General features: G+C 41.4%; 1 protein-coding gene across 1 annotated transcript in view; it reads left to right on the top strand.

Annotated features, from left to right (window-relative positions):
- Rp1 (RP1 axonemal microtubule associated) overlaps nucleotides 1-22187 on the top strand; it is a 222221-nt gene that overhangs the window by 187015 nt on the left and 13019 nt on the right. Inside the window, exons 19-21 of the mRNA XM_036179670.1 lie at nucleotides 378-510; nucleotides 2086-2237; nucleotides 4437-4591. Of these exons, the coding sequence (XP_036035563.1) occupies nucleotides 378-510; nucleotides 2086-2237; nucleotides 4437-4591 (440 nt within the window). The remainder of the gene's footprint in view (nucleotides 1-377; nucleotides 511-2085; nucleotides 2238-4436; nucleotides 4592-22187) is intronic.

Raw genomic sequence — 22187 nt, forward strand, 5'->3', positions numbered from 1 at the left:
CTGGTACAATTCTGCAGTGAAACCATCAGGTCCAGGGCTTTTTTTGGTTTAGAGACTTTTAATGACTGATTCTATTTCCTTAGGGGTTATTGGACTATTTAAATGGTTTATCTGGTCTTGATTTAACTTAGGTATGTGGTACCTATCCAGAAAATTATCCATTTCCAAAAGATTAATTTTTTAAAGATGAAAATAAGTGCTTAACAAAATATTTATTAAATAAAGATCTGATCAATGCTCCTAGAAAACCACTGCTAACAACCATCTCACTGCCACCACAGTGACCACTTTGAATAATCCCTGTGGGTGTTTTGTATGTAGAGATGGATGAAAAATTATAAATCACTGCATTTGACCATTGTTTCTTTTAATCCCAGGTAACAATGGAACATATGAAGAGCAAGAAGACCCTAAATTTTATTGCAAATGTGTGGCTGTCTCAGAATCAGGCAGATGGGGACATTGTCTGTGAGCTTCCTGTAATGAAAGAAGGAAAGCCTCTTTTCCCATGTGTGTTATTAATCTTTGGTAATATATGTTGCATGTGGTTACTATTTCGTAAGTGCTTAAATTTGCTTCTGCACTATGTATTTGGAGATTTTTTTTTAATGGAAACGATGTTTAATACAATTTTATCAGGATCACAAATGTAGCTAAAAAACCCCCAGTTAGCAAGGTTTTTACAATTTAACAAAGAAAAGAGAAAGCACTGAGTTTTCCGTGTGCTTATTTGTTGCTAACTTTTTTTTTTATTTTATTTGTGTTTTAATTTTACACATAAGCCATGGGTTCCCCTGTCCTCCCCCCTCCCGCCCCCCCCCCCACCTTCGTTCCAGCCCCTCCCCTCCATTCCCATCTCCTCCAGGGCCAAGACTCCCCTGGGGATTCATTTAAACTTGGTGGATTCAGTACAGGCAGGTCCAGTCCCCTCCTTCCAGGCTGAACAAAGTGTCTCTGTGTAAGCCCCAGGTTCCAAACAGCCAGCTCATGCACCAAGGACAGGTCCTGGTCCCACAGCCTGGATGCCTCCCAAACAGTCCAAGCCACTCAGCTGTCTCACTTATCCAGAGGGCCTGATCCAGCTGGGGGCTCCATAGCCTTTGATTCATAATTCATGTGCTTCCATTCGTCTGGCCTTTCGTCCCCGTGCTTTTTCCAATCCTGGGCTCAACAATTCATGCTCCCCACAGTCCCTTCTCCTTCTCGACAACTGGACACTCGGAGCTCCACCTGGGGCCTGGCTGAGGATCTCTGCACCCACTTCCATCAGTCACTGGATGAGAGTTCCAGCCTGACCATCAGGGTGTTTGGCCATCTGATCACCAGACTAGGTCAGATCAGGCTTTCTCTCAACCACTGCAGCAGTCTACAGAGGATGTATCATTGTGGACCTCAGGGGACCTCTCCAGCACTCTGCCCTGTCCTGTTCTCATGTGGTCCTCATCCATCATGGACTACCATTCCTTGTTCTCCCTTTCTGTTCCTGATCCAGCTGGGATCTCCTGCTCCCCCAAGCCTCCCTTTCCTCAAACCTTGCCCTTAATTTTTTTTCTGCTTCTCATATTCTTGTTTCTCATTAAAAAGCACCACCCCAGTCACCAGTAGATATGGGATTAAACAGATCTCAAAATGGTTCTTATAGTCTAGCAATCATCAGAAAAGCTAAGGCTCTGAATATAGGGAACATCATGCATGTACTTGTCTGGCTTTCCCAGAGCCATCTGGCCATTCACTCATCACTGCAGTCTTGACTTATTTCCTCAGAACAGTTTGATATCATTTCGACATTAAGCATCACATATAAAAGCAGGTTGCTTTCACTGCTAAGGATAAAATACCTTTTTATGCCATTTGTATATCAGCCTTTTAAGGAATTTTTTTGTTTCTCCATTTGAAAAATGTCTATTTAGAACAAAAAATAAAATACAAAGGTCAAAGGTTTTTTCAATAGGAAGAAAATAGATGATAGATTTGCCAAGTAAGTTTTTCTAGCTACTGCCTGAGAACATGTAGATCTAGGCTCTGTCTGCTTGAGTTCCGAGGTAATGTATTTTGTCTTGATTTCTCCCTGTATTGCTTTGGCAGTAGTGAGATACCATGTTGACGTGTATACTGGGCAGTTGAAACAAGCAGAAACAGAGTCTCAAGTCTCCCTCTGTCTCTATGGGGAAAGAGGAGACTCTGGCCTTCGACTGCTGCACAGATCCAATAAGCCGGTGCGGTTTCAAAGAGGACAGGTGAGTTTCTACAAAGCTCTCTGTGATGTGGCCATGTGAATGTTAGAAAAGGAAGGGTGCTTGGCAGTCTTCGACCAAGCTTTAGAGCATCTTTAATTCAAGTGTCCCAATTTGACTTCCTCAAGGGTCTTGTTTTTGCTCATTTTCAAAGCTTTTCTTTGAAGTTGTTCTTGAAAGATCAATGAGGTATGCTAAATCTGTAGTGAATAATAGAAGAAAAATACATTAAATTAGTAGTGTAAGAAAAAGAATAGACTGAGTTGAAAAGATTTAAAGGAGAATATGTATGGATGTGCCCCTAAATGAACTCAAAGCATTGTTCTAGGTCAGATCACAGGGATTGTAACTTATTTTATGTCTTCCTTTAGGACAACTAGAATGACATCAAGCCCCATGTTAGGACCTTTTGTCCTATATAAAAGTATGTAATTGAACACTTGGGTGTTCTCTATGTGCATCTGCAAATCCCTCAATTTCTGACACTTTTTGGTTGTATTTGGGAAGAAGGCACTACTTGGAAGTATAGGATTAACATGGGGAATTACTCAAAGATGTATTCCTAAGAAAAAGGAACTGTTTGATAATGCTGTTCTCAGATTGTTTGTTTGGCTTATGAATTCTGAAATATCAGAGAAACTAAAACTCACCTGTGCCTTTTACTCATAAATGTTATAGAGGAGTTTCCATTGGAATGAGTAGGTAAATAAGTTCTGATTGAATGAGACCAAAAATGTTATGCCCAATTTTTGTTTTCATGTGCAAACAAACTCATAGCAGAAACAAAGCTTAGATATTATGTCATTAATCTTACTCTAATTGTTCAGTGACATTGTCCTCTGAATTAATTGGCTGGCTTTGCATAAAGTCCAGACTCTACCATCCTCTCACTTTCTGATAAATGGTGAGGGCACCCTTGTACCCAGCTGACTTGCAGTACTTTGAGGCAGCCTAACATCAAGTGAACTAATCAAGATGCCATGATAAGAATTTACAAGTATCTTCATGACTGATCATATCTTCATGGAACATATTTCCTATACAGTGGGGCGGGTGCACTATAGATTGAATAAAGGGGAGTCAAAAGTATAAGTTTAATGACATCATTTAAAGTCTAGAATCAGAGACTAATGGTTCATTTTAGAGTTTATTGTTTAAAAAATTATTTTTCTTAATGCATGGTATATCATAGACTTACAAAACAGTGTTAAGAAGCCAGTGGGCTTTGCTGTAATAAGTGACACTTTTCATTGACTATCCTCTTGAAAGGTATCCTGTACAGTGCAGGAAGTTTACTAAAGCACATTTAGGATTAACATCCTCACTGAACTAGGGCAGCTTTTGTCTGGATGAAGCAAGAGAAGGTTTCTATCAATACCAACCAACAGTTTAAACTTGGGAGTGTTTTGCAGTGACTAAGTTGAACTTTAACTTAGTGACACTGTAGACTACAGCTAAGACTGCCCAGTCCTAAAAGACAACACAAGCAATCCTGAATTCACATTTTGTAAAACCAGAAAATAAAGTAACAGTAGCTAAAAGACAGTTATATTTTCTGAACACTTGTCAAATTTAATTAAATTCATGACCCTTTCCTCAGATAAACTAGCAGTCTATGACAAAGGCCTCTGGGGAGGAGTCTTTATTCTAACCAGCAGAGCATTTCATTCAGATCTTGTATCGCTAAAAAACGTCAGTGCATTCTTGATGCAATAAACTGATTCTATTTAGGAGTGAAGATTACAGGGTACATTGTCACAACAAACCTGAAGACGCACTCTATGTATATTTCCAGAGGAAGGTGCATGAGAGGTGTCACTGGAGAAAGGAGGAAAGGGAAGTGAGAAAGGCAAACTTGTCTCCCATGCCTTTGCAAGTGCCAATGCTCAGCTCACTGTCAGCCGCTTCCAAAACAGCTGCTTCTCAGGGTGGGCAGCCGGAGGCCCCTTTGTTCTGTTTTATTTCAATTCTGAAAGTCCAGTGAAGAAAATAAAATGGAAAAGAGAAAACAGCCAGAAATATATTTTAATAAATAGTAATTTGCTTATGTTTCCTTCCTTTATTGCCCATTTTTCCATTAACTGTAGTAACATTTTCTCTCTTCAATCACTGTGCCACTCCTGACAGATTTGGGCTACTCTTATTGCCAGCATTTGTCATTTGCTGGACTCTAGTTATTTCCATGGGGTTTTTCTCCACCAGATTGATGCGTTTCAGATAGAAGCAGTGTCTCTTGGAAACCTGCAGAAGGTGCTGTTGCACTGCGAGGCTACTGACAAGTCCCAGTACTGGTACTGTGAGAAGGTCGTCGTCAAAGATCCAGGCACTGCATTAGAATCCATCTTCACCTGTGAAAGGTAATCTGGTCTGGATGTCCTTCAGGAGGAAAGTGCTGAGGCTGAGCCTATGTGTGTTCCTGTCAGGTCATAGGTCCTGTCCTTCCCTGGGGCTGCACATTGATGGCTCAGGAAAGGCTCTTCACTATGAATTTGAGAAATTTTATGATTCATTTTCCAACTGTGTATTCAATGTATCACAAGGGGTTCAGTGTTTAACACTGAAAAGTGTTATGTGAATAGTGAGAAAGTTTGGTGAAATATTAGTGTCTTTAGTATAATTGTAGAGTTAGAACAATTTTATAAGGCAATGAAGAATGGAGTCTAGAGGGAACTTTTATTACAGGATATGTGATAGACTTATAGATTTATACCTAGGTAAGGTGTGTTTTACTGAGTGCTGAAGGCAGTTCCCTCCTTTCCTTACCTAGGACTGGTTTAAGCCCAGGTCCTCCTAAGAAATGCACACCTTGCTGAGAGGCAGCCTTGGTCTTCAGATATTTGCCTAGACTTTCCACCTCAGCACTCACAGCCTTAAAGATGACATTATGTTAATTATTGTTTAGATTCTCAGTCACAAGTGAGGGCCCAGTTCCAACTTCAAGAATGGGATGTAGCATCTATATTGAGCCTCAAAGTAGAAAGTTGTGAATCTGATTTGAAATTTTTTGTTTTGGGGTTGGATTGTGAGATGGATTTAGAGCTGCTCCTGCTGCGACAAGCCTCTACTCCTGACTACATTCACAGCCCCATCTTGGAATTTTGAATATTCAATGTCCTGAACTTCCCTAATAGATAATCATCAGAAATATAGCTAAGACAGGCAAAATGAAGGCATTGGGAAACCCAAAGGCACAGGTGTTGGTTTTTGTGGCACAGAAATGACACAAACATGGCAAACCCACTAACAAGAATTTATCAAAAAGAAAAGGAACAAAAGAAGATGTGCTCAGGCCTGTGGGAAATGCACTTGGGTCCACGTGGTTACTCTATGCATATGCATAGATTACATGGCCATGCTGTGAGTGAATTACATGACCACGTAATACATGGGTTTATGTAGGATGTATGATCTGGTAGTGACTGAGTAGAAATGACTGTCCCACCAGAGCATGAGTGATCACTGGGACATGACTATCATTCCAGACTCTGTTTTTAATAAACGATGGTGGACAAGCAGGTATGGGGGCATCCTGTCTCCCAAAAATTGCTTGCAGCTGACTTGGTGGGTGTTGGTTGACTCTTGGTGGGTAGGGGGAGGGTAGAAGGGGGCTTCTGAGGTAGTCAGGTGTCCTAGGATGGTGGCCTGCCATCTGCTGTCTTGAAGCCGTCCCTCTGTCCTGGCTTGGGGCTCCATGACTGCTTGTGTCTGGGAGAGCATTAGTGAGACAGAGAGAACTTAGCAATATATATATATAATTTTACTTTTATTTTTTTCTTTTGGAGGGGGTCCCAGAGTGAGGTGGGGGGGGTCCCAGCACCAGGAAAATTTGTGTTATACTTATTCTGAAGCAGATCCAGTCCTTCCGGATGAATTCAGGCTGGTTTGTGGAGCTTAGGGAATTTTTTTTCTTCTTTTACCTGAGATATGTCATATCTGAGACAAATTCTAAGGCACCTGTTTCCTTTATTAGTTTAGCATCCAGGAGACACAGGTGATCAATTTCTGAGGACTGTCACTGTTCCTTACCACCTGGATGTTCTCAGTGGGCCTCTGCCTCTGGCCCTATGGTGGCCCTGTAACAATTAGCTGAGTACTTAATTAGGAGTGGGAACCAGGAAGGAAAATCTTGTGGGTTGGGATCTCACTGTTCTGCAGTTGGTGGCAGGTCAGTGGATTCTGGTGTCCTCTGGAACTTAAGAGAGCAGGGCCCTGTCTGTGTGACTGTGTATGAGGAGAGATTATTTCTGTGATGGAGGCAATAATTTTACCCAGTCAAGGTGAAGTTCCTGTGACATCTTAATAAGAATAGATTTTAAAGACTAGTTGGTATGCTCTTCCTTTCCTGAAGACTGAGGACAGTATGGGATATGAAAATGCCAAGGAATATTGATAGCCTTATCTTGTGTCTGAGAAATCTGGGAAGTGAACTCAGGGCCATTATCAGACTGAAGATACAGGAATCCCAAACCGAGGAATGATTTCTCAGAGAAGGAGATCTACAACTGTCTGAGCCTGCTTATAAGAAACAAGATATATCTCCATCCAGTTTGAAAATGAGCCCACCATCACAAGGAGATATTTAATTTTCCTGATGGTGGGCATATGGGTAAAATAGAGCTGCCAGTCGGTCCCTGGAAGGGACCTCTGGTCTATCTTTTGGCAAATTTCACAAGAGGCAGTAATAGCTTTTAAGAAATGCAAGTTCTCAGAGGTGGACTGCAAGTGAGCTTTCACAAATTGAGACAGAGCAAGACTATTAGGGTGAAAGAGCTGGTGTAGATAGGACAGAATTTGCTGAGTGTCAGAAGTTGTCTGTGAGGGTGTGGGCTGTAATGTATGGATTCCCTATTGTGGGTGGAGTGAGTCTTAGCCCTGAAGGGTTACTGTCCTGGCTGCTTGGTCAGCCAGTTATTTCCCTTGGAAATGATGGAGCTGTCAGTCTGATGAGACTGGCAATGGATAATTACTATAGACTGGGGAGGTGGAAAGCTTTCAGCATGGCCGTTATTTGGCTTAAGTTAGATATGGAGCCTCCCTTTGCTGTAAGGAGCCCACATTCTTTCCAGATAGCAGCATGGGAAGGAGGATATGAAAAGCATATTTGGAGTCTGTGTAAACATTTAGGGATTGCCCCTGTGCCAATTGGAAGATACAGGTGAGAGCTATCAGCTCAGTCTGTTGGTTAGTGGTGTGTGTGGGTAATGCCTGTGCTTCTACCACCCCAGTGTCTGACACTATGGTGTAGCCCACTTTATGGGTCCCTTCATGAAAGAAGGAGCTGCCATCTGTGTACCAGGTCTGAGTGGACTAGGGCAATGTGCCCTCCTGTATGTATGAAGGGTGTGGCAACAGTTCCTCCTCCAAGGTTTCAGTGCAGGAATGAAAGGGGGAATAGTCAGTGTTAGACTGAGGGAGGAGACTTGATAAATTAAGAGGCGAGCAAGTTTTGAAAGTAAGTGCCACCTGGACAGAAAGAACCTTAAAGGGATGTAAAGTTTGTAAACCTTTACAGGTTAAGAGATGGCACAGGTTGTGATGGGAGAGGTGACCCAAAGTTTAGCTTTTTTGACTCCCTAATAAGGAGTTCAGCAGCCACTAGGGCATGAATACAGGGTGCCCAGCCCTTACTGGTAAGGTCTAACTTCTTTGACAGGTATGCTACAGGTGCAAAGGAGGGTCCCAGCTGATGCCCTAGAGTTCCCTGGGCAAATCCCTCCTTCTCTGCTACATAGAGGGAGAAGGTGCAGGTTAGATCTGGAAGATGAAGCGCTGGGGCCTGAAGAAGAGCATGTTGGAGCTTCTGGAAAGGTTTAGTGATAGGATGGAGGAGGGGCTCATGTGGCGAGCCCTGAGCTGCTTCATATAAGGGGTGAGTAAGGAGAGAAAAGGATGGATCCCAGGACCTTAGGAAGCCAGCTATTCCTAGGAAGGACAGAATCTTCTGTTCAGTCTCCTGAAAGAGACTGGATTAGATGCTTCCTATCTACAGTAATAGCTTTGTGGGTTGGAGAAACAGTTAGACCCAAATAGGTGACCTGGGGAGTGGACAGCTGAGCTTCAGAAGGGGATACCCTTGGCTGGATAATTTAGGAGAGCAGAGATTTTAGTTTGGTTAAGTTGTAATTCAGAATGTCATCTGCATACTGTATTAGCTTAGAGCCAGGGAGGGACAGAGAGAGCAGGTCCGAGGCCAGAGCCTGACCAAATAGGTGTGGACTGTTCCTGAATCCCTGTGGCAGGACAGTCCAAGTTAGCTGTGTAGACACATGAGTGTCAGGGTGGGTCCAGGTGAAAGCAAAGATATTATGAGACTGAGCACTGAGAGGAATAGAAAAGAAGGCATCTTTGAGGTCTAGAACTGAGAAGTGAGAGGTTCCTGAAGGGATAGTGGACAGGAGAGTATAACAGTTAGCCACTATCAGATGGAGGGGGACCACTGCAGAATTAGTGGGCTGGAGGTCTTGAACCAGGTGGTAGGTTCCATTATACTTTTTAACTGCAAGTATAGGGTTGTTAAAGGGCAAAGAGGTTGGGCAGAGCAGCTTTTTCATGAGAAGTTCAGAAATGATAGGCTTAAGTCATCTTAAGCTCTAGAGTGAGAGAGGATATTAAACTTGGGTAATATACCTTGTGGAGTCCTGCAACTGGATAATGATAGGGGGTGGTGTATAGTGATAGAAGGGTTCTGGGTGTCCCAGACTTTGGGGTCCACCTGAAAGACTAGCAAAGGAAATGAACTGTTAGAGTTAATAGAGTGGGTGGTTAGAAGGAGGAGGAGAGGAGCTGCTGGTGAGTCTGGATTGAGGCAAATGTGGGGGACAAATGAAATAGATGCTCCTAGTTTGGCTAAGAAATCTCTTCCCAAGGTGCAAAGCTACACAAAGAAACCCTGTCTCGAAAAATCAAAATTAAAAAAAAAAAGAGAGAGAGAAATCTCTTCCCATTAGAGGCAGAACAGGTTGGTACTACTAAAAATGTGTGTATAAGAGGAACGCTCCTGAAAATACAATTAAGTGGTGGGGAAGGTAAGGCTGCCCTCCACCCCAACAATAGGGAGATGAGGAGTGGCCAGGCCTCAAAACTCCCTCAGGATTGAGTAGGTGGCTCCAGTGTCCATAAGGGAAGAGATGGGCCGTCCAGCTACTATTATGACTACCCTGGGTTCCCAGTGTGAGAAGAGTATGGTCGGGCTGGGAACTGAGCAGCTTCAATCACCCTTGATCAAAACCAAGCCCAGGAGGTCAGCCGGGGGAGGGGGGTCCTGATTTGATTACCCCATGCCACCAGGTACACGATGGCAGTCAATGGACCAATGCCCCTCTAGGTGGCCCATGGGGGGCCTGGCAGGGAGCAGTGCAAACCCAAGCCCAGTGACCTTCTTGCCCGTACTTGAAGCAGGGACCCGGTGTCTTTCAGGGAGCCAGTTGAACAGTGTGTGCCAACATATTGCATTTTTGGTTTTGGGCCTTCTCATCTCTCCCATGATAAATTTTAAATGCCACCACCAACAGTTCAGCCTGTGGGGTCAAGGGGCCTCTCTCTAAATGTTTAAGCTTAGCCCTAATGTTGGGGAAACTCTGTGAGACAAAGTGGGTCATGAGTAATTGCCTACCCTCTGGGCTTTCAGGGTCTAAGCTGGCATATTAAAGGAGGGCCTTCATCATTCTAAGAAATTAGATGGGTTTTCATCTTTATCTTGAATTACAGTTTTTAACTTTTCATAGTTCACTGGCTTTAGGGAAGCCTTAGGGAGGCCTGCCAGGAGGCAGGTGATAAATCTGTCTCTGGCTAGAAACCTGCCCTGGGTATTATAATCTCAATGTGGGTCCCCATTGGGAACCACTTCGGCCCCTGGTGGGTGGGGGTTACTCTGGTGTATCTCATCTCTTGCCTGTTCCCAAATACGCCTGTGCTCCAGAAGTAGGTTATTAGAAAGTATCTTATATACATCATGAAAGGTGAGACTATAAAAATGAGTACTATATTGAAATTGTCTAATAAAGGAAGTAGAATTAGGGATATAGGAACCTAATTTTTGTTCTATCTGAGAGAGGTCTGAAAGAGAGAATGGGACATGAACTTTTACCAGTCCATCCACCCTGGCTAACTCTTGCAAGGGGAGAATGGTCTGCGGGTTGCATGACTGGGGTCAAATCCCTTAGCAGTCCGAGAGTGGGCACTGAGAAGTGTGAAAGTTGGAGCCAGAGGCAGGCTTTTGGAAGCATCTGGGACAGGAGGAGAAGAGGAAGCCAGAGGAGGAGCAGCTGCAGCCCTGGGTGCAGGGGAAGCTCAAAAGCAGCAGCAGAAGCAGGAGTGGAAGGTCAGAAAGAGTGAGGTTCACTTGCGGGATCCAGAGTCAGAGGTTTCTCAGGTTCAGGATTAATAGCTAGAAGCACATAAGCAGAAGAGAAGGAACAGAAAAGGGAAGGTTAGAGCTTAGATAGAAAAAAGCCTGAATATCGGGTGACTTTTTCTGTTTGCTCACAGAAGTTAGACAGTTCCCATAAAGTATCAGGATCTAAGGAGCCACCAGGTGGCCAGCTTTTGTTATTAGCTATTTCTTAGTACAGAGGTGGATAAGCTTAGGGATCTTTAAGTAAGGCATTGAACCGAGAGGTTTCAGAGCTTCCAGAACACATCCTAGAGGGGAGGTGGGACTGATGTGACTCCCCAGGACTAAGAGTGGGTCTATAAACAGGCACGGGCCACCACCATGCTTTGCTAAGTGGGGGTGGAGGCCTAGGCTCACTAAGGTGGGGACTCCCCTGGAGTCCTGTAGCATTTACCACCTTGTCAGGCCAGTGAAATGTGTGCGGCTGGAGGACGTAGCAGATCTGACAGTGAGAAATATATCTCAAAGTGCAGACATGGGAAATGGATAGAAACCTAAGCCAGCATTAGGGATCGGCCTCAGCCAGTAAAGGCCATAGCTGGGGGCGCCCCCAGCCTCAGAGACAGCAGTGGGCGCCAGATGATCAACAGTTGTCCCACTGGTCCAAGAAGCTGTTGAAGATAGCTGGAAGGGGTTAACTCACCAATCAGAGGGCCGGTGTTGTGTGCAGAAGTCTGGCAGCCAGGCGAATGGAAGGTGGGCTGTCATAGTCGGGGGCAGAACCTCAGCACAGGTTCCCAGGCTCAGAGCGCCAGGAGGACATCCAAGTCACGGCACCAAAATATTGGTGGCAAGGAAAATACATAAACACAGCAAACCTGCTAACAAGAGTTTTATGAAAAAGAAAAAGGAACAAAAGAAGATGTGCTCAAGCCTGTGGAAAAATGTGTGAAAAGAGAGGACAGGGTACATAGACCTGCCTTTTAAGGACTAGCCTGAGCATACACACTCCAGTACATACAACTACTCCATGCATAGGCATAGATTACATGGTTACACTGCGTGCTAATTGTGTGACTATGTAGCACACAGGTTTATGTATGACCTGGAAATGACTCAGCACAAATGACTGTCCCGCCAGAGCCTTCGTGATCACTGGGGCATGACTATCATGGGGTCTGGAGATGCTAAGACAATCCGAACTCTGAGTACCAGCAAAGAGCAAAACCCAAATTAGCAAGATGATGCAACTAACAAGGAAAGCCATGAATACCAGAGGGTAGCAGAGTACAGAAGAGCAATGAGGGAAGAGTCAGTGGCAGGGAGCATGACAGGCCTCTCCTTTGCTTGCTTCTTGACTCACTAAGGTCAGCCATTCCTTCTCCAGAACCTTGCCGAGTTCCTTCTTCTTTCACTACCTCCACCCTGACCAGTGCTCTTGTTTCATCAGTATTAGATCATTGAAGTCATCTCATTAGCTTCCTTTTCTTCTTCCTTACCCTTCCCACCACTTTCAAACCACTTATACTGCTTATCTGATTCGTTTTCATCAACTTGGGAAATCATATAGGAAGAAGGAATCTCAGTGGAGGAATTACCTCCATTAGATTGGCCATCTGTAGGACCATTTTCTTGATTAAAGACTCATAAGGGAGTGCCAACCCACTGTGGGCAGTGTCACCTCTGCATAGGTGGTCCTGGGTTGTAAAGAAAGCAGGCTGAGCAAGTCATAGGGAACAAACCAGTAAGCAGCATTCTTCCATGCCCTCTGCTCAGTTTCTGCCTTAATTCCATAGTGGCCTGTAAACTGTAAGCCAAACAAATTCTTGGTACCCAAGTTGCTTTACGTCAATGTCTTATTGCAGCCACAGAAACTACTACATCCAAAATATACTAATCACCAAAGTTACCAGGATTACTCTGACTTCACTTGAACTTTTCTCAGTTATCTTTATTGTGATTTGAATTTTTACCTTTAATATTTTATCAGGTAGTTTTTCCTCTTAAACTTGAATTAAAAAGAGGGGAAATATTCTAAAAGCTACATTTTAGTCACATCTCTCTACATTTATAAATTTTCAGCAATTTTAATTGCCTGACCAAAAACAAAGCTAAGCAAAACAAATATACAAAGACAAACAAACAAACTTTGCTGTCCTGTCTATTAGAGGCTATACCCTGAACTCCACCCTACAAACTTCCAGTTTGCTCATATAGCTACCCTCTTGCAAGATTTTATGAAATAGGAACATTTTTTTTTTTTATCACCTGAAAAGGTTCTGTTTTGCAATCTTGGATTCAGCAATTCACGCTCTTGCAGACCCTCCTCTTTCTCAACAGTTGGACACCTGGAGCTCCATCTGGGGCCTGGCTGAGGATCTCTGCATTCACTTCCATCAGTTATTGGATGAGAGTTCCAAGACAACTGTAGATGTAACCGGCTTGTTAAATAAGAAACACAGAACCAATTGCAGAGTTAAAAACCCCAAGGTTAGAGCAAGAGCAGAAAACCTTACCCTTCACTGCTTCTGCTGTTCTTCCTCTCTGCAAGAGAGCTACTTCTGTGCGTCCTGTCTATTTAAAGACTTTCTGTTCTGTTTTCTCATTGGTTGTAAACCCAGCCACATGACCTCCTGGTCACTGCCTGTTTGTACAGACCTCCAGGTCTTCTATGGTTGGTATTGAGATTAAAGGTGTGTGTCTACCATGCTGGCTGTGTCCTTGAACACACAGAGATCCGCCTCGCTCTGCCTCCCAAGTGCTAGGATTAAAGGCATGCACCATGACCACTCAGCTTCTGCTCTGCCTTGCTCTGACCTCAAGGCAACTTTATTAACATACAAATAAAATCACATTTCAATACAAATAAAATATCACTATATTTCCCCTTTTCTATTTTAATAAAAAGGAAAAAAAGGAAAAAAAGGAAAAAGTTATAACTAATATAAGAAAAACTATATTCAAAAAGTACAATAACTATATATACCATATATACAAACAATAAATACCTAAACAATGTCTAGTCCATTTGTATTTGACAAATTCAGAGAAAATAATTCCATTATCTATCCTATTTTGGTAAGTCCAGAATGTACCTGATTCACCTTTTATCCTAATTTATATTGCTAATGGAACTGTCTTATAACGTCTTTCAAATTTATACACTTACAGCTCTTAGTTTTTCTGAAATCCTTAACAAAGATAATTATAACTATAACTAACTGATTTTCAACTCCCTCAGAGACCCAAGAAGGAAATAATGCTACCTAATAAAAAATAAAAACAAGAAGTGCATGCAAGCAGCTTCCAAAAAAAAAAAATATGAGTTGACAGAAGCAGCCAGCTGCCTGGACAGTCACCTGAGGTTTCTCCACAGTGTTGGGGCATCATCTTCAGCCTACAGGCTTAGCGTATCTGACAGACTCTTTTGTGAACTAGGATGTATACAAGGTCAACAGTTTGACCTCACATTTGGTAGGAGCAGTCCATGTACCAGAAACACCTGAATTCCATTAGTGTCATGTCATGATTCAGGATTTTAAATTCTGGAAATTATTGATGTCTTTTCAATTCAGCGGTCCATTTTCCTTAGCTGTGTATATGTGGCTTCATCTTGGCATCCTGTTCTTCTCCACATCCCTCTATTAAACACCAGTCTCCTATTGAGAGGGGTGAGCTTAGTTATTCTTCAAGAATAACTGTTTCATCGGCTGTTCCATTGCACATCAGAAGCCATTGGCCCACTCCCTATTCAGCTGCCTTCGAAGAAAAGGGCATGGTACCTTTTACAGATTGCAAAGGTCACTCACTTCAGGGATGGTGCCATATTGTCCTGGCTTCAGAAGATGCCTTTTGTTAAAGCCACAACCACACTTGTTTTGGCAAGAATTGGTAGTCCTTGGTTTAATGTCCTGTCTGTCCTATTTGTCAGCAGTTGATTAGAGGATACTTTGTTGTCCAGTGGCTAACTTTTGCCACAATGAAAGTTAACTCCATGTGCAGTTTCTTCAATGCCCATATTTTCTCTGAAGTAGATTGGTACTGCCAGGAGCTGTCATGGTCATAGCAAAAAAGAAAAAATTACTAAGTTATTAAAACATTTTAAATGTCATATTCTGTAGCTCTCTGAAGGGTTTGAAGATGACCTGTCTATCTAAAATATATCTGTTTGATCTTGAAAACACACCTAATATGACTACAAGTTCAATTGTAATGTCTAACCACTAATTTTCATTTCTATATATCCTAATAGTTGGTAATACTAACATTCAAGGATTAGCAAATTGCATTACATTGTTAAATGAATGGTATAAATACAATATCTCGAGCAAGATTAGAAATACGTGTATGGTATATTTTAACAATCTCAATCTCAATAATAATTTGTATACAATATAAAACAATCCAATTGAATGTAAAGTATTTAAAACTAGTAATTGTCTTTTTCTTTTTTTTTTTTTTAACAAGCACCTTTTGCCTAGCCCTTTTCCTAACCCTTAACAACAACTTGTAACCAACCCTCCTAAACAATGAAAACTATCCCAGACCCAATACCCATAAAAAAACCAAAAAACCACCCACCCCACACAACCCCTTTGGGAATGAGGGCGTCGCATTCTTAAAATTGCTTCCTGCTGGGTATGGGCGAAGTTACCTTTATTCTGAAAAGAAAAATTTTGGGTTAATTGACAAATTCTAGGAAAGGTAACTATATTCTTTGTTATCCATAATGCCAAAGTTCAGGGTTTATCTCAAGTCTTTATTCAAGTAGTCTTTGAAACTGGATCATCTCAGCTAGCCATCTCAGAATTGCTCTAAGCACTTTGTAGTCCAAAGCTGATCTGTAGATGATGTTTGTCAGCTTAGTGATATTATTTTCCACATGGAATTGTCGTTGTGGAGCCCCATCTTCTTCCTGGAGATTTCAGTTGATGTTAGGCCTGGCCGTGATTTCCTGCAGAAAACTGAAAAGAGACTCGAACACAAAAACATGTATAGGCAGCTAATCGAAGCCTATTTTCTAGAATTAATTAGTACTCTATACGACCATTATTATCTTAACAAAGTTTAAAATATATATATATCTTATAAATTTTGATATAAAATTCATACTTTAAGAAAAGTTTAAAGAATCAGAATAGAATCAAAGAATTGAGATTAGTAATAGAATAGTCCCTTAATTAATTTGGTTTTTCTCCTGTACCATGTCAGAAGATGGCTCTTTCTTCTGGTATGATACAGGGAATTTTCATTTTCCTTTTAACAACATGCTTGAGTTTAAAGGAGGAGAGAGCCATTCTCCAACTCCAAAATCAGCTTGAAGCTTTAATTGAACTGGGACTACAAGAAGACTAAGAGTATTAATTTTTTAGAGAAGAGCAGAAACAAACATTTAGAAAGATTTATGAAATTTTGTAGATGATATACCAATAGGCCATTTTACTCTGTTTCCTGGGACAGATGATTTGTCCTTTTTCTTCAGTTGTCTCATTTGTCCAGTGTTCTTCAGATTCCTTAGCCTTCATTCTCCTAAAAGCCCAGGACCAGATAGTTTCAGTGCAGAATTCTACCTGATCTTCAAAGAAGACTTAATACCAATACTCTTTAAATTGTTTCACACAATAGAAGCAGAAGGAATATTACAAACCTCCTTCTATGAGGCTACAATTACCCTGATTCTTAAACCAAACAAAGATGCAACAAAGAAAAAAAACTATAGACCGATCTCCCTCATGAACATTGATGCAAAAATACTCAATAAAATTCTGGCAAACAGACTCCAAGAACATATCAAAACAATTATCCACCATGATCAAGTAGGCTTCATCCCAGGGATTCAAGGTTGGCTCAACATATGAAAGTCAATCAATGTAATACACCATATAAAGAAACTCATAGAAGAAAAACACATGATCATCTCACTAGATGTAGAAAAGGCATTTGACAAAATCCAACACCTTCATGATAAAGGTCTTGGAGCAATCAGGAATACAGGGAACATACCTAAACATAATAAAGGCAATTTACAGCAAGCCAACAGCCAACATCAAATTAAATGGAGAGAAACTCAAAGCAATACCACTAGAATCAGGAACAAGGCAAGGGTGTCCCCTCTCCCCATACTTATTCAATATAGTACTTGAAGTTCTAGCCAGAGCAATAAGACAACATAAGGAGATACAAATTGGAAAGGAAGAAATCAAGCTCTCCCTATTTACAGATGACGTGATAGTATACCTGAGTGACCCCAAAAATTCAACCAAGGAACTGATATAGCTTATAAAAAACCTTCAGCAACATAGCAGAATACAAGATCAACTAAAAAAAAAAACAGTAGCCCTCCTATATACAATAGACAAACAGGCTGAGAAGGAAATCAGAGATTCACCACCCTTTACAATAGCCACAGATGATATGAAATACCTTGGGGTTACTCTAACTAAGCATGTGAAGGACCTATATGACAAGAACTTTAAGTCCCAGAAAAAAGAAATTGAAGAAGATGTCAGCAAATGGAAAGATCTCCCATGCTCATGGATAGGCAGGATTAACATAGTAAAAATGGCAATCTTACAAAAAGCAATCTATAGATTCAATGCAAAATCAAATTACCAACATAATTCTTCACAGACCTGGAAAGAATAATACTCACCTTCATATGGAAAAACAAAAAACCTAGGATAGCCAAAAGAATCCTGTACAATAAAACAACCTCTGGAGGCATCATGATCCCTGACCTCAAGCTCTACTATAGAGCTACCGTAATAAAAACAACTTGGTACTGGCATAAAAACTGACATGTGGATCAATGGAATCGAATTGAAGACCCTGACATTAATCCGCACACCTATGAACATATAATTTTTGACAAAGAAGCCAAACATGTACAATGGAAAAAAGAAAGCATCTTCAACAAATGGTACTGGCATAACTGGATGTCAATGTGTAGAAGGCTGCAAATAGATCCATATCTGTCACTGTGCACAAAACTTAAGTCTAAGTGGATCAAAGACCTCAACATAAATCCAGCTACTCTGAACCTGATAGAAGAGAAAGTAGGAAGTACTGTTGAATGCATTGGCACCAGAGATCACTTTCTAAATATAACACCAGTAGCACAGACACTGAGAGAAACAATCAATCAATGGGACCTGTTGAAACTGAGAAGCTTTTGTAGAGCAAAGGACACGGTCAACAGGACAATGTGACAGCCTACAGAATGGGAAAAGGTCTTCACCAACCCCACATCTGACATAGGGCTGATATCCAGAATATATCAAGAACTCAAGAAATTAGACATCAAAATGCCCAACAGTCCAATTAAGAAATGCTCTATAGAACTAAACAGAGAATTCTCAACAGAGGAATTTCAAATGGCTGAAAGACATTTAAGGAATTGCTCAACCTCCCTAATCATCAGGGAAATGCAATTCAACATGACTCTGAGATCAAAAACACAGAAGACAGCTTATGCTGGAGAGGATGTGGAGCAAGGGGAACTCTCCTCCACTTCTGGTGGGAATGCAAGCTTGTACAGCTACTTTGGAAATCAACATGGCACTTCCTTAGAAAATTGGGAATCCATCTCCCCCAAGACCCAGCTGTAGCGCTCTTGGGCATTTACCCAAGGAATGCTCAATCATACCACAAGGGCATTTGCTCAGCTATGTTCATATCAGCATTGTTTGCAATAGCCAGAACCTGGAAACAACCTAGATGTCCTTCAACTGAAGAATGGATAAAGAAAATATGGTACATATACACAATGGAGTACTACTCAGCAGAGAAAAACAATGACATCATGAGGTTTGCAGGCAAATGGAGCTAGAAAAAATCATCCTGAATGAGGTAACCCAGACTCAGAAGGACGAACATGGTATGTACTCACTCACAGTAGGATACTAGATGTAAAACAAAGATGACTAGACTGCTACACAACTCCAGGGAGGCTACCTAGAAAACGGGACCCTTGGAAAGACACAGTGATTGCCCAATGACAGAGAAATGGATGAGATCTATATGAACAACCTGGATGACAGTGGTAGTAATAAAAGGCAAGGTTCGAGGGAAAGAAAGCTTAGGGGAGCAGGAGATCCCAGCTGGATCAAGACCAGAAAGGGAGAACAAGGAATAACAGACCATGGTAAATGATGACATGAGATCAGGAATAGGCAGAGTGCTGGAGAGGTCCCCAGAAATCCACAATGATACATTCTCTGTAGACTTCTGGCAATGGTTGAGAGAAAGCCTGATCTGACCTAGTCTGGTGATCAGATGGCCAAACACCCTGTTGGTCGTACTGGAACTCTCATCTAATAACTGATGGAAGTGTTTGCAGAGATCCTAGGCCAGGCCGCAGGTGGAGTTCCAGGAGTCCAATTGACGAGAAAGAGGATGGACTGTAAGAATGTGAATTGTTGAGACCAAGATTGGAAAAGCACAGGGACAAATAGCCAAACTAATAAAAGCACATGAATTATGAACCAAAGGCTGTGGAGCCCCCAGCTGGAGCAGGCCCTCTGGATAAGTGAGACAACTGAATAACTTGAACTGTTTGGGAGGCACCCAGTCTGTGGGACCAGGATCTGTCCTTAGTGCATGAGCTGACTGTTTGGAACCTTGGGCTTACACAGGGACACTTTGCTCAGCCTGGGAGGAGGGGACTGGAGCTGCCTGTACTGAATTCACCAGGTTGAAATGAATCCCCAGGGGAGTCTTGGCCCTGGAGGAGATGGGAATGGAGGGGAGGGGCTGCGACGATGGTGGGGGTGGGTGTGGGAGGGGGAGGACAGGGGAACCCATGGCTGATATGTAAAATTAAAACACAAATATAATAAAAAAATAAACCAAGCAAAAATAATAAAAAAAAAGAAAAAAGAAAAAAATCCTTAAGTGCTTCAATTAACACTCCATTCAGTATGTATACATTGCATCCCTATCATTGTGAAAGTGTTTTTCTTGGGTACCAGATGATAAGCTTTTTAAGAACAGGGCCTCATGTATTTCATTTTAATCTCCAGCATGATTTCTTGTACCAAGCAGAGATTTAGTTAATATTTCTGAAAAAAAAAAAGAGAAGTAAGACAAAAGGGATGAGAGGGTGAGCACCATGGAATACTAATTTGGGAACCCCTGAGGTAACATAATATTCATGTTAGTTCTCTACCTCAAGAACAACTTCAATTGTTTCATTAAAAGTTTTTTATGCATCTGCTTATTTTCAAAATAACTAACCTATGAACAAATCATTTCCTTTTTTCTTTCTGGAAATAGAAGGAAATAATGAGCAATATAGATTTAAAAAGATATAGACATTTTGATAAAGTACAGAAATGTAAAACACTTTTTATAAAAGAAAATAATAAGAAAAATTACCAGGGGATAGTGAGCAGTCACTTGGCTTCACTGACTTTTTTCTGAAAGAGGCCGGTATTAATCATCCCTTGCTACTCTGAGCATGTGTTTGGTGGCCACATATGTCCATGCTCTTCTTTGTCACAAAAGTGATGCAATGTGATGGTGGGAAAATGACAGGATGAGGTATAGGGTGAGTCTCTTGCTCTTTTTTCTTTTGGTTGGAAGTAGAGGCAAAGACTCAAGTATTTCTTTTACAGTTTTCAATACCAGTAATCAGTTCCCTATCAAAAAACACATTGAATGAAAAACTGCAATAAAAGGATAAGGTCATGATGGCTATTAAAGTATTGAGAAGATTTTTATTGTAGATATAAGAGAGAAAGCAGGCAGAGAAAAAAGTCCAGTCTGATTTTGGTCAGAAGACCAAAGAGGGCCATGAGAGGAAAGAGGGGGAGTCAGAGCAAGAGAAGAGCCACTGACCAAGAGAGGTAGCCTGGGCCAAGAGAACAAGAGATCTATGTAGTGAAAAGAGCTTGATTACACAAGAATCAGGCTTGGAAGGAAAGTGGAAGCCCAGCCCCTGGTGGGGGAGAAGTTTAGGGTAGGGGCAGGGTAGAAAGTTCTGATAAGGATGCACAGGTTTGTCCTGGGTCTGAGACCTGACATTGCAGCCTTCTGTTGATAATAAAGGAGTAATGTGATCTCTTGTATAGCTAGTTCCTGCTGAAATTGGGGCATCATTGTCTGGTGGGGGTGTCAGGAAGGTTGGAATGATAGTCAAAGGGCAGGCTGGGGCATGTCTGTTTCACTAGCTGCCCAGGTTCTGTGGAACACCTTGTGCTGCCTGGGGAAGTGCAGGATTGAAACCATCTGGTATGGAGGCTCCAAGGCACACCCAGGACTAGAACACCGAAGGCCATTTGTAGTCTTTACTTGACTGCAGATTTGTTGGGGAAGATATAGAATAGAGATAGTAGGTCAAGTCAAGGAAAGTAGGGCAGATTTTTTATCTTGGGTGTAACTTCAAGTTCTGTAGTTGGGAAACGTGAGTCTCAAGACTGGGGGAGAGAGAGAGAGAGAGAGAGAGAGAGAGAGAGAGAGAGAGAGAGAGAGAGAGAGAGAGAGACCCTACCCTCAGGAATAGCCAGTAGGTGGGGAAACTAAGGATGTTGGTTGACAGGCATACTTATCTGGAATCCTTTTGACCTGTGAGACAGGTAGATCAAAGTCTCCCTGAAGCTTACATGAATTTTTTTAAGTTTACAAAAAGATATCAATGTTTTAGATATGTCAGCATTCCCACTGTTTGTTTGTAATCTGTACTGAAATCCACATTGTAGAAAAAGCAGTAGACTTGTGCCTTTGAATCACCTTAAAATCTTGGGAACCCAAGACTGATTCTGGGTTAGAAGTATCTGTGAGTTTATCTCCTTTTGAAGTCAGATTTGGAGTCTGGTAGCAAGGTCAACTGTTTGTCTTATCAACTGGAACCCTGATTTTTATATATGAAGAGAAGGCAGCTGTAGTCTTGGAGGAGGAGCTGGTATGCTTGTTGTTGTCAGAACTACAACAGAACAGAACTACAGTTGTCAACCCTTAGTTGTCAACACCATCAGAGATCTGAAAAGGATCAAAAATAAAACTTTAAATGTATATCTTAATCAATTTTTGTTAATCTGAATAAACTTTAGGAATCTATTCTGGTGTTAAATGTAGTTGGCAAAGACATAAATGGTCAGATTATATATCTCTAAGTCAGTCTATGTTAATTTGAGTAGACCTTTATAACCTTAGGAATTTTTAAACCTTGATTATATTTAATCATAAAAATCCATCCTAATCCAAGATATTTCAGAGACCTGCTGTTGTGTCCTTAGTCTAAAAAGGAGATACAATGATAACCAGAAGGCTCAGTAGGACAGAGAAGTTTTATAATTGTTGCTTTATGCTGCATGGTCATGTTAACAAGGTGGTAGTAAAGTTACATGGCATGTATCTCTTAATCTTAGCAAAAATGGCTGGCAATCACATAGTTTCTTTCATCTTGATGAGGTCACCAGACAAGATGGAGGCAAGTCACATGGTTGCTATTTAAAATATTTATTTTCCTAGTGAATTTATTTTTTAAACAAGAGTTGAACCCAAGTTACATATACAGTAAGTAGATCTATTTTTCTAAATAAGAGTTGAATCACATATATCACATATAGCAAATTAAGATTCAACATTAGATTACAAGTTTTTGTTTTTATTTTTTATTTATT

Source organism: Onychomys torridus, chromosome 2, assembly GCF_903995425.1.
Source record: "Onychomys torridus chromosome 2, mOncTor1.1, whole genome shotgun sequence".
NCBI lineage: Eukaryota > Metazoa > Chordata > Mammalia > Rodentia > Cricetidae > Onychomys > Onychomys torridus.